The sequence below is a fragment of the Myotis daubentonii genome, chromosome 3, assembly GCF_963259705.1.
Source record: "Myotis daubentonii chromosome 3, mMyoDau2.1, whole genome shotgun sequence".
Classification (NCBI taxonomy): Eukaryota; Metazoa; Chordata; class Mammalia; order Chiroptera; family Vespertilionidae; genus Myotis; species Myotis daubentonii.
Genome location: NC_081842.1, coordinates 39,274,491 through 39,286,793, shown reverse-complemented (window position 1 = coordinate 39,286,793; position 12,303 = coordinate 39,274,491). Strand labels below are relative to the sequence as shown.

At 38.4% G+C, this 12,303-nt stretch overlaps 1 protein-coding gene across 1 annotated transcript; it reads right to left on the bottom strand.

The window, feature by feature from the left end:
• Positions 1-134: 134 nt before the first annotated feature.
• Positions 135-12,289, bottom strand: NDUFB5 (NADH:ubiquinone oxidoreductase subunit B5). Its single transcript, XM_059687099.1, has 6 exons — positions 12,055-12,289; positions 7,743-7,831; positions 6,565-6,631; positions 5,518-5,579; positions 4,201-4,307; positions 135-368 (listed from the first exon to the last, which is right to left on the bottom strand). Exons 1-6 carry the CDS (start codon positions 12,176-12,178, stop codon positions 248-250), a joined length of 570 nt encoding a protein of 189 aa, XP_059543082.1. The 5' UTR covers positions 12,179-12,289; the 3' UTR covers positions 135-247.
• Between the last annotated feature and the right edge of the window lie 14 nt (positions 12,290-12,303).

Sequence of the window (12,303 nt, the reverse complement as noted above, 5' to 3'; positions counted from 1 at the left end):
ATGTGTCCACATAACCAAATAATCACAATGAACACTTTAAATATCTTACAATTTTTGTCAATTATGCCCCATAAAGCTGAAAACAATTAAAATCACACATGGAAAAAGCCTTAGTCTGAACCAACACTGAGAAGTAAAGCAATGGAAGAGGGTTTTTTATTCATCACTCTGAGCAAAAGCACGAAATATATTTATTACTTAATTTTTCCATAAAGAGAATGTACTTTGTATTTAGAGATATAAAAAATTAGGCGTCGGGATGTGTTTTGGGAGAATGATCAATAAGCCCCTTATCAATTGTTGGTTCCTGAAACCAGGGACCATCACCTCTCGCACGCATTAATCTTCGTACTTCCATCTCCTTTAACCTGTAACAAATGAAATAGCAATATTGTGATTCTAACATTTCCAGATACAAATTTAATGAATAGATAGAAAACAATCACTAGAGAGCTTTTTGCTTTATGTAAGTATAATGTCCCTCTACAGATCCATGTGTATGCATAAAAATAACATATACCTATAAGCAAAATTTAGGACTTATTTTTGACTTATATTATGTTGTTTATATCACACATATTGTTTTTAATCCCCAAAACATTACTTGAATTGGTAATCAGTTCTCTCTTCTGTCCCTGCTTTGTCTGGACAGAGCGCCTTCACTTGAATAGTGGTAATGTATTTCCTGTCTTTAATGCCTACGTTTAAGGCCATATGCTGTGCCAAGTGCTAGGAATTAAAACATGAAGATGCCTTCTTGGAGGAGCTTACATCCCCTAGTTTATACTGGCTGTCCGTTACCATTAGGACAGAAAACCCCTTGAGAGCAGGAATGGTATCTTATTCAACAGCATCACGCTAAGTCTGGTTAACATCAGACAATTGGTATTTGTTAAGAAAACAAGAAAGAAAAACCAAGATTAAGAAAAACATCCTCCAACTTAAGACCTACTTACTTGTCCTCATCCTTCTTCACAACTGAATAATCTCTATTCTATAAAGATACTTTCCTCTCTTACAGCCGAGCCTTTGTACAAACTACCATATATTCCTAAACAGTCCCTCTCCATCAAACCTTTTACTTATAATTTATAGACTACATATCAACTTTTTCATATGACTATAATTTTATCACATTTAAAGAATTCATTTTATTAACCTTAACCAGCTCACTAACCCTAGGAGCATATTTATCTCTTATTTAAGATTAAATATCATCCTTTTCCTTTTCTACTCTTTAGAATATAATTATACAAAACCCAAGTAATTAAAATATTCACAAAAAGAAGACTGGTTAAATAAGTTATGGTTAGCCCATAGAATGGACTATTCTGTACCTGAGGAAATTCTATCTATAGTAACACAGAAGATGATAGGTGTACCATTAGGTTAAAAAAGCAAGGTAAAAAATCAGTGTGAAGCATCTTCCCATTTCATTAAAAAAAGAAAGTAATCATTTGTGACTATGTAGATATGTACACATGCACAAGGCTTTAAAAATCTGGAGGAGCCTGGCCGGTGTGGTTCAGTGGTTGGAGCACTGGCCCATACACCAAAGGGTCTTGGGTTTAATTCCCAGTCCTGGTCAGGGTGTGTGTGGGAGGCAACCTATAGATGTGTCTCTCTCAGATCAATATTTTTCTCTCTCTCTCCTCTGCCACTCTCTCCCCTCTTTTCCACTCTCACTCTCTCTGAAAAGCAATGGAATAAATATCCTTGGGTGAGGATTAACAACAACAATCTGGAGGCCAAAGATAACAGTTAACTCTGGGGGAGTCAATCAAGGGATAGTTCCTTGCTGTTTTACATCTTTCTTAATGCTTCCATTTTTCAAATACCTAAAACATATACTTTATAACAACTGTAGGTACTCCTGATTGCACACTGGCATCTTTCCTTTGGGGGTAGAAGTCAGGGTTTCGGTTTTGGTTTTTTGTTTTCAAATTGTTTAGGATCTCTATATTTCTAACAAATTCTGGGATCTGGTCTTTTAATTGGAACTCACAGGTATATGTCTGAAGTATAAAAAAGTCCAGTGTTACTAAGTATGAGCCATACTGTTTTTCCATGCTCTTAAATACTTAATGACAGCTGTATTTGGTGACTCTATATATTAGTATATGTAATTACATATTTAGAAAATAAGCCAATCATATGTTCTTTTAAATATTATTCAATATCAGCAGGTTTTATAAAACTAAAAAGATTAAATCAGAATGAACAGAAAGCAGATCAAGGTAGTATGTGGCCAAGAGCAGGGGAGGAGGACTGACTGGAAGAGACAGGAAAGAAGCTCACTAGGTCAGCGAAGCAACCTTGACAGTGTGGTTACATCACTATATACTTTTGTCAAAAGCCCACTGACTGTGAGGCTGAAACAGCCCCCGTGAGGCTGGGACAGGCCCTGTGAGGTGGGGACGGCCCCTGGGAAGCTGAGATGGCCCCTGGGAAGCTGAGAAAAATACCACATGAACTCACGCATTTATGGATAATAAGAAACATTATAGACTGATGAACAAAAATGGATACAGAAGCAGAGCAGCATTGAGCAGACTGTCAAACTACAGTGGGAACCCTGGGGAGGGTTGGGGGGAGTAGGAGATCAACGGAAGGACTTATATGCATGCATATGAGAATAACCAATGGACACAAGACACTGGGGGGTGGGGAAAGCTGGGGGAATGTCAAGGGGGAGAAAAAAGGAGACATGTGTAATACTCTTTGTAATACTTTAAGAAATAAAAAGAAGAAGAAGAAAAAAAAAGCCCACTGAGCTTAATGTGCACATTTGACTGTATGTAAATCTCACTCCAAACCCCAAAATAAATCTCAGATAGGATCAAATTTAAAAGCAGCAGAAGGAAACTGAGTGAAAAAAATATTTTAAAAAATTACTTAAAAATTATTAATTATTAAAAAATATTTAAAAATTATTTTAAAAAATAATTTTGGATTTATATATTTACTTATTTAGTTACTATCAGAGGCCTGTGCATAACACAAAATCCCAGAATCTATAAAAAAGACTGACAAACCTGACAAATAAGTAAATAAATAAAAAATAATTAAAGCAATGTTACAATGCAGTGTTCAAAACATATTAGCTACTACTAATTTTTATCTGAACCATAAAAACACTTCTACATTGCAAAGCATTCTACACTGTCAAAAGACAAATGACAAACCAGGAAAACATATGTGTAAGAAAAACAAAAGTTAATTTAACTGATGTATAGATGAGTAGAAAAATGGGCAATTTATAGAAAATGAAATGTAAACAACCAACAGATATATGAAAAAATACTCAACCTTACAAAAATACAAAATGGAAATAATGAGATAACATTTTTCAATTATCTCATCAAGCAAAAATGTTTAGGTTTGATAAATTCCATTGCTAGGAAAGGTATGAAGAAACAGAAATTATCACATACTGGTGACTGAAAAGACAACTGGCACAACTTTTTTGAAGGGTTTAGCAATACACATCTAAAATTTAAAACATGTAAAATTTGGCTTATCAATACCACTGTTAGAAATGTATATTCCAGATATACTGAATAAATATGCAAAAATGTATGTAAGAAATATTCACAGCACTTTGCAGAATATTAAAAAATACCTGGAAAGAACCTAAGTACTGACAATAGGTGACTGGATAAAAAAAATTAAGGCACATCCATCTAGCAAAATATATGATGCATCCATGAAAAAGAATGAGGCATATACTATCAGAAAAGATCACCAAGATATCTTTAAGTGAAACGAAGACAGGTGAAGAACCATGTTTATAAGAGGATTCCATTGTGTTAATATGTTTTCAAATGATAGATAAAATATATTTTTAATATATAAAATCTTTTGGGGGGAAAACATATTATTGGAAATCATTAAGTAGTGGTCACCTCTAAGGACAGACTGGGTGCAGGAGGAAAAGAAATTGGGGGAGGGGAAGTGGGAGGAGAGGACTGCCTTGCTCTTAGGAGAATAGAATATTTTAAAAAGAATTTTTTTTTTAATCTGGCAGATATTATCTCCTAATTGTTTGTCTCCAGCTCATAGTGTCCACTCTGAACAGGCTAACTCTCACCCATCTTCATTCTTTTACATAGAGCAGCCTATAGCATTGAAATAGTTTATTAATTTTTTTCTTATGATTTGACCATACTAAAGGATTTCCTTCCCACCCCCACTTTTTACCGTAATTCAGTCTTTTCAGCTTCAATCTGAAGGATAGCCATTGTTCGCTCATAATTCTTCTCAGGACTATCATAGAAAGTTCGGGCAATCCATCTTGATATAGGATGCTACGAGAGAAATTTTGTGTAAAATTAGTTTCTGAATAATATTTTGCTTTTCCAGCTTACTATTCTGTAAAATGACAATCTCAGATAACCAATAACACTCACCATGTGCCAACTACTTTATCCATTAGCTACATACTTCCCCCCACCCATTTTATGGAAAACAAACTGCACAAAGTTATACAGTTACTAAGCAGCAGCAAAGTAACTGTCTGACTCCAAAAACCTGTGCTGAGTATCTAAAGTGGCAGATTTAGGAGCTAAATCCAAGGTTTGGTGATCCAAAAAAATGGAGCTCTTTCTATCAGTTAGGAACGATAAACTAATTGTATGGCTTATATTAAGATTTAATAATGAAGTACTTCTTCCCTAAAAATATAATTCACTCAGATAATAAAACATGAAAGGATATACTCTAATAAGGCCACTCACTACAACACTTGTAAAGACAAGTAACAATCTATCTTGGATTTTAGTAGCAGTGACAGTGTGGTAAAATGACTAACAGTGCAGGCTCTGGAGTCAAGACTACCTGGGTTATCTCTTGTACAGATCACTTAATCTCTTTTAAGCCTTAAGTTTCCTCATCTGTAAAGTGGGAATATAGTACCTTTGACATGGAGTGAGATATTTGCAAAACACCACAGTGCCTGCTACACAGTAGGTGCTCAATAAATGACAGCTAACACTAATATTTATAAAATCTTTCCTAGAGTATTGAACTTGGGATAAATTGTGACTATTAATCTGCTTGTTCAAGAGCACACCGCAGTCATCCTTTAAAAAACCATAAAACTTGCTCTAGTTAGTTTTGCACAATGGTTACAGTGTTGGTCCTAGGACTGAAGGATCTGGGTTCGATTCCGGTCAAGGGCAAGTACCTTGGTTGCAGGTTCAATCCCCGACTCCATGTCAGGATGCATGCGGGAGGCAACCAATTGATGTCTCTCTCTCACATTGATGTTTCTCTCTCTCTCCTCCCTTGAGTGAGGATTAATAAAATGAATAAATAACCATAAAACTTAAAAATAATACAATGAAGAAAATAACCAAAAGAAGCTCCTTGTAAAAAGTGAGCAGAAAATGTACTCATCGACTCGATATAAAAAATTGAATATAAAACCCTATCTTAATTGCTGAATTAAGACATTAACCAGTGCACTGATAAGACAGCTAACAGAAGGTAACTTGCAGTGATTTACAGTATACTAACCTTGTAATATTCCCAGTGTTCTGGGATATAGCCTTCTGGAATTTCTGCTAACTCAGCTTCACCTAATAAGAGAAAATAGTGATGTTCAACTTCAGCATCAGGAGTGTATAACATTAAGTCTGCACTATGTAAGTAAGAAACCAACCTCTTGTGGTTTTAAAGTGACCTTTTGTATCAATTAAGATACCTAATATTTTAAATTCACTTCAATATGGTTGAAAATCCATTCATTAGATATGAGATGTCTTCTATATGTAAGACATTGTCTGCAGGATTATATGAGAATTTTGCATTTTGTGTTTATACAGTATACCAAGATATAATAAAAGACATACTATTCCTTCTGGCTTTCCCAATACCAACTAAACAAAATATTCTAGGATTCAAGATATTACAAGTACTTTGAGCAGAATTTCCTATAAAAATCTATTATTTACTGTCATTCACAATTCCATTCTTCTGTAGATTATAACTTTACTAGAGGCCCGGTACGCAGGATTCATGCACTGGTGGGGGGTGTGGCCACTGTGGGAGCGCTGCTCATCCCAGTCAGCCAAGCGGGAGCGTACTAACCACCAGGGAGCAGCTCCTGCATTGAGCGTCTGCCCCCTGGTGGTCAGTGCACATCATAGTGACTGGTCGACCAGTCGTTCTGCCGTTTGCTCACTGGGCTTTTAATATGTAGGATGTGCTCTAAGATGGATAAAAACACTTTATCATCCCTCAGCCTCTTTTCCATTTTTGTGTCTCTTTCTATTTTCCTTATTCTGTTTTATCAAAGCTGGGATAGGAGGAAGACAAGGCTTTATGAAGCCTTTTATGTGGCCCCTACAGAACTGATGATCTAAAGCTTTAGGAAGTAAACCAAGATGTTTTTAAAAAATCATTATACTCTATTACGGATTAAGATTTAATTGTTTTAAAATAAATTTCCATGCTTATGTTTATTTTATTATTCAAGGAGCTTTTCCTTATCCATTTCTTTTTTTCTTTAACGTACATATGGTTTTTTTAAATTTATCGATTTGTTCAGAGGGAGGGACTTACCAATGAATACATTCACCAGAGTTATGCCAATTACTACTGGAATCCCAGTCAAACAAATGTAGAATTTCTGTCAAGATTAATAAAAACAAATTTTCAATAACCATTTCCTAACTCTCTTTCCCACCCTTAAGTTGTCCTTATTACATGATTTCCTTATATTACTTATAAAATTTATAAAATAAACTTGCCAAATTGGAGAAGCAGTATCAAATGATTTATTTCTGTGATTTTCTTTTGCTCTAGTTTTTAGATGCCTAAATTTAACACCAAAAATGAAAGAAAAAAGGGATCAATTGTACAAGTATTATATAATATATATTTGAGTGATTTTTCATTTTTTGATTAAAACAATGTAATGAAAGTTAGGAGTTTTTGTATTAGAAAAATACATATAGAATTGTACACCCGAAACCTATATAATTTTATTAACCAATGTCACCCCAATCAACTCAATAAAAAAGAAAAGTGTAAAAACATCAGGTTGATTCCAGCCACTGTATAAAATCTGAGTTGGCCACAAGAACAGTGGGAGCTCAACCAAAGGGTTGGAGAGGGCACGGAGCACAACGACAGAGCAAGAGAAGGTCTAGGGGGCAGCCCATGCTCAAATGGTGGGTCACAGCTTTAGGAACAATGACAAATACTCAGACAGTCTTCCATCTTCTACAGCCTACCTTCCATTATAGAACCCTGCATTAATAATGTACAGTCAGTATCCAGCTGCTCTCTCTGAATCAATGCTCCTAAGCAATATAGAAATAAAATCATCTCTCATAATAATGGAGGGCCTTATTTGAAGAAACACTTCAATTAGTTCTTTGGTAATTTAAAGAATATTTTAATAATATAAATAATTATCCCCAAATAAATCTGTTTTCAGAATTCTGTAATTTACTAATATAGATTTTTATTTTTTGTCAGGGAACACAGATTTCAAAACCCCATAATCCTGAGAATAAGGAATGGCTCAATTTTTAACCTCCAATAAGCATAAATCTTTTTTTTTGAAGGAAAAGTGGTTACTAAAAAAGAAATTTAGTAACAAATCAGACCTTACTACCCATTTCCATATATTTTAGAAAAGACATATGAATTTACAAAATGAAAGATGTTTTCTAAATAGGACAAAATGGTCTTCCTATTTATATGAAAATAGTTCAACAAAAATTTTAACTCACCAGTAAATTCAAAAAACGCTTGTCATAGAATCCAGAAGGTTGGATAACAAACAGTCTTTTCCCATGGTCTCCACTGTGTCTCACAGGAGCTAGAAATATTAAATTACCCTGTTTTATACAAGTTTCATATGGGTATACTGTTATTTTCTGAGATAAAGTCAGACTATAAGAAGATATATATGCATACATTTTTAATTAAGATTTTAAAATGCATGTTCTTTAAGTATTAAAGGTGGGGCAGGTAGGGTTTCCTTAAACAGAGATTGGTGTTCTGTTTTAAACTATAGCTTTCCTCAGTTTTATTCAATGTTAAAAAAAATACCTAAACAATTGTTTGACTGTTTCAATAGCAGGCAGGAAAGGCAGATGCTCTTGGTGGGCTACTTTGTTTACCCTCTGCTAATGCTGCAAAAGAAATAAATTTAAGTTATGTCATTCCATACGAGGCAGTCAACACTTGCCACAAAATAGATGGAAAGATATTTATTCAACATATATCCAGCAGGAATTTGAACTTGTTATGAAAGTAAACACTCTACATATCTTGATAAAATCCCTTCATAAGCCTTTTCTCATTCCCAATATCCTCCTCTTCAAATACTCCCCAGATGATGGTATTTAATCAAACTTTGCTGGAGATAAAGCGAGGCAAAATTTAACTCCTGGATCTTCTTTTTACACCATTTCCTCCCTTGGAAGCCTGGAAAGATCACATGGGCATCCAAGCCCCTTCTTCTGGAAGCAGGAAAGACTCTGTTTCGGCTGTGTAACTACATTCTGCACCCTTTGTCCAAGCTTCAGTGTCTGGAAGGCGCTCCCCTCTACTGGAATCTGTTCTTTGGGCCCAGATGACATCTTATCCTCCAAGAAACCAACATTCTTCCAACCAGATGAGAACTCTCAGCTTTGAATTGCTGTATCTGCTAGGGAGGCGCCTAATTCCCTTTATTCTCCCAATAAAACATAAATGTCAAAGAACTTTCAATGTGTGAAAGAGAAACTCTTCTCTTAATTTTGGTATCACCTGCAGCAGCTTGAGATGAATTTAGGTTAATTCATAAAAGAATTAGATGCTGGTATGAATTTACTAAGTACAATTCATACTACTAAGGCTGTGACAATAACAAGATAAGAGAATTTGACAAAGTATGTATTTCAGCAAATCACTTGAAAGTTATAGAATTTTTTGTGTGAGCTATATGGAAAAAAATGGGCTGGATAATAGTATAAGTGCCTACTATGTGCAGGTCCGTTGAAGGCCTATTGTCTAAGAGGGATACAGACAGACCCTACTGGAAGCAAGACACTAACACTAACAGATTAACATAATTACAAATCTATAGGGACAACAAAGGAAAGAAACAGGATGTATTGTCAGAAAAGAACAGGCCCAGAAGTAAAGTTCATATTTAGACAGGATGGTCTGTGTGTCGGTGAGGGGGTTGAGGGGAGCAAGGAGGTACAAGGAAAGGCACATTATAAACTGAGAGAAATATCAAGTTAAATAAAGTTGAAATTGGCAATTGATTGATTGATTACACCCAAACGGTACTGATTACTTAATGCAGTAACCTGCCAAAGAGTTGTCTCCATAGCCCTGGAGGGTCAAGATTTCTTTGAATGGCCTGCATGATGGTATTCCTGACAAGACACAAAGCTACTGCCACAAGAGTGGTTACTACACTGATGATGAAATAGGATCCCCCAAAAGTCTTCATACACATTGACAAAAGGCTGAATCTAAAATGATTAAATGTAAGTGGAAAGTCCTGCCTGGACCCTGACCTCCAAAGTTTAGTGGCTCACAAACTTAGAATACCAGTAAGAGTCATTGGTATAATGTGGTTACCAAAAAAAGCCAAGGTAATTTTATCTTAATATGTATTAAAAGTTCAAGGTCAAAATGGAAGAAATCCCCAGGTGTCCCGGGTTTTAGAGCAACAACCTGGAGCCTGCTCCACTTATGCAACCAGAATTAAAAACAACCTGGAAACTGACACACTGGAACTGAAAGAACTGAAGCTGATGGGTCTACAAAAAAGAAGTCTGGTTAGAAAGCAGATGAGCTTTTAAGGAACTGAAGGGCTATCCCATGACAAAGGGCATACACTATTCTGGGTTGAGTTGAAGCAAAGAACTTTAAATGTGTGAAAGAGTAATGTAGAGCTTAATACAAGGAAGAAGTTTCTAACAATTTCAGTGGTTGAAAATAAAACTGGACCGCCCAGCCAGTGTGGCTCAGTGGTTGAGCATCGACCCATGAACCAACAGGTCACCAGTTCGATTCTCAGTCAGGGCACATGCCCGGGTTTCAGGTTCGATCCCCAGTAGCAGGCGTGCAGGAGGCAGTCAATCGATCCATGTTTCTCTCTCACCAATGTTTCTATCTCTCTATCCTTCTTCCTTATTCTCTCTAAAAGCAACAAAAACATATTTTTAAAAATTTAGCCCAACTCTCCATTAAGTAGTTATTCAAGTATCAGTAATGGGGATTAGTATACTACAGAAACGGGGGGGGGGGGGTGTTGGTCTGGATTTCTAAGGTCTTTTTCCTTAAAGAATCTGAATTATATGGCCTCTTTAGAATAAAAAGGCATACCTTACCAATGCATCAATTTCAATAGTTTCCTTGCATGTCCAAGAACTCACTCTTTAAAAAAAAAAAAACAACTGTTTTTATTGATTTTCGAGAGAAAGGGAGAGGAAGAGAGCAACATCAATTGTCTGTCTCCTACACACACCTACAGGGATCGAGCCCCGGCCAGGAATTGAACTGGAGCCCTTTGGTGCCATGAAAACAGGCATCTTCCACCACTTATAAAGCCTGGAATTCCTCAAGTATTCATTAATTATGTGCAACTAGGTTTCAATAACAATTTTTTAAAATGCACATAACCTCGGGAAAGTTATGTTTTAACAACTGCGGTCTTTGTGTGGCTCAAATAAGATAACTGTATAATTTCATGTGTGTGTGTGTTCCCAAGAAATTGAAAATCGGTCATTTTTCCCCCCTCATTCTCAGACTATTCCCAGTTAATGTCACTTTACATCAATGGTTTAAGGAACTGAACACCCCCCAGAAGCCATCCAATATTCAGAAGCATTTTCCCAAAACACACTACTGATATTGCTCTTTTGCTAAAACACTCTCTACTGCCTACAAAACAGATAATATAATTTAGTCATCCCCTCCCCTCACCAATTAGGTCCCAACTCCCCCCTTTTAAAAACATTTATTTTTTTTTTATTTTTCAGTTACTGTCCACATTCAGTACCATCCCGCATGAGTTTCAGATGTACAGCACAGTGGCCAGAAAACCATGTACTTTCCCTGTCAAGGCAACAGAACAAGCACGCTTGTAATAAACGTCCTCTCTTTTAGAGGTGAACAAATACAAGTTTCAAGCGATTCGGCGCCTTCTGGTCAGCTTCCAAGACGTGAATGCCCAAGGTCACACACACACACACACACAGCTACTGAACCGTGGAGCCAGGGCTGGGACCCGGGAGCCCAGCTCCAGAGGAAACAAAACGAGGCTCTCCACTCCGCTGGAGCTCCCACTCCCCCGGGCGGCAGGCAAACACAATAATAAAACAGATCAGAACCTTTCATTGCACGGGGACAGGTAAGGCTGCACGTGCAAAATGCCCCTGAGAGCAGGCTCGGCTGGGACACAGTGCCCTCTGCACTGCCATCCGATCCTCCCCTCCCCGGCTCCCGGGCAAAGGGCTCAGATTACCTGCCACGATCCCCCCCGACCTCCGCGAACCGGGCGCCGTGTGTAAGGGGGTAGGAGTGGGTTCACCCCGTTTATCTCCAGCTAGGCGTGATGAGTTTTTAAAGAGGAGGACATGTGCCATCAGAAACGGCTTACAGAGGGATGCTGTCCAGGAATGTTGTTAGCCAAGTAGTTTGTGGCTACTCCCCATCCTTTCCAGCAAGTCCCCATGCATAATGCCTCGTCGGGAGCCTCTGCGCCTGTCCACGCATCACTTAGCATCACCGGGCACCTCCGCAACGCGACTGTCCGTGTTGCGGGACTAGAGCCTAGTTCAGGGGGAAAGTACGAACCCCCCGGTGCCGAGAGGCCCGGGTCTCAGCTCCGGGCCTTCCCGACATCAGCGTCGTCCGTGAATGAGCCCACCTGGGAAGGCTGAATGGCCAAGTGTTTCACAAACGCTAACGGACAGAAACCCTCAAGCCCAGCCCGCAATTTCTCGGCTCCTGCCGGGTCCCACCAAGGTCACCCCGGCAGCGTCCTCTCTCACCCCGCTCCCCCTGAGAGCGCTCTCCCCCACAGCCGGCACCCACCGACAGCCTTCGGGAAGCCGCGCGTGAGGAAGCTCCCGGGTCCGAGCCGCGTGCCCAGGCGGCGGCCAGCCAGCGCCGCCAGCGCGGTGACCGAAGCCCGCTGCAGCAAGCTCATGGCCGCCATGGCTACTCCGGGCAAGAGGTCGAGCGGGGGAGGGCAACGGGACCCGAGAGAGCCAATTCACCATCCGGGGCCAAGGCGGAAGGCGGCCATGTTGAGTGAGGGCAAAAGCTGTTCCTGTGTTCTGC

Bases quoted from the DNA above. Each gene is read 5' to 3' on its own strand.
- NDUFB5 (XM_059687099.1), bottom strand. From the start codon at position 12,178: ATGGCGGCCATGAGCTTGCTGCAGCGGGCTTCGGTCACCGCGCTGGCG. The intron at 7,832-12,054 runs GTGGGTGCCGGC...TAATATTTCTAG, and splicing joins CGGCTTCCCGAAGGCTGTCG to CTCCTGTGAGACACAGTGGA. The intron at 5,580-6,564 runs GTAAGTCCCTCC...TTCTCTTATTAG, and splicing joins TCTGGTGAATGTATTCATTG to GTGAAGCTGAGTTAGCAGAA.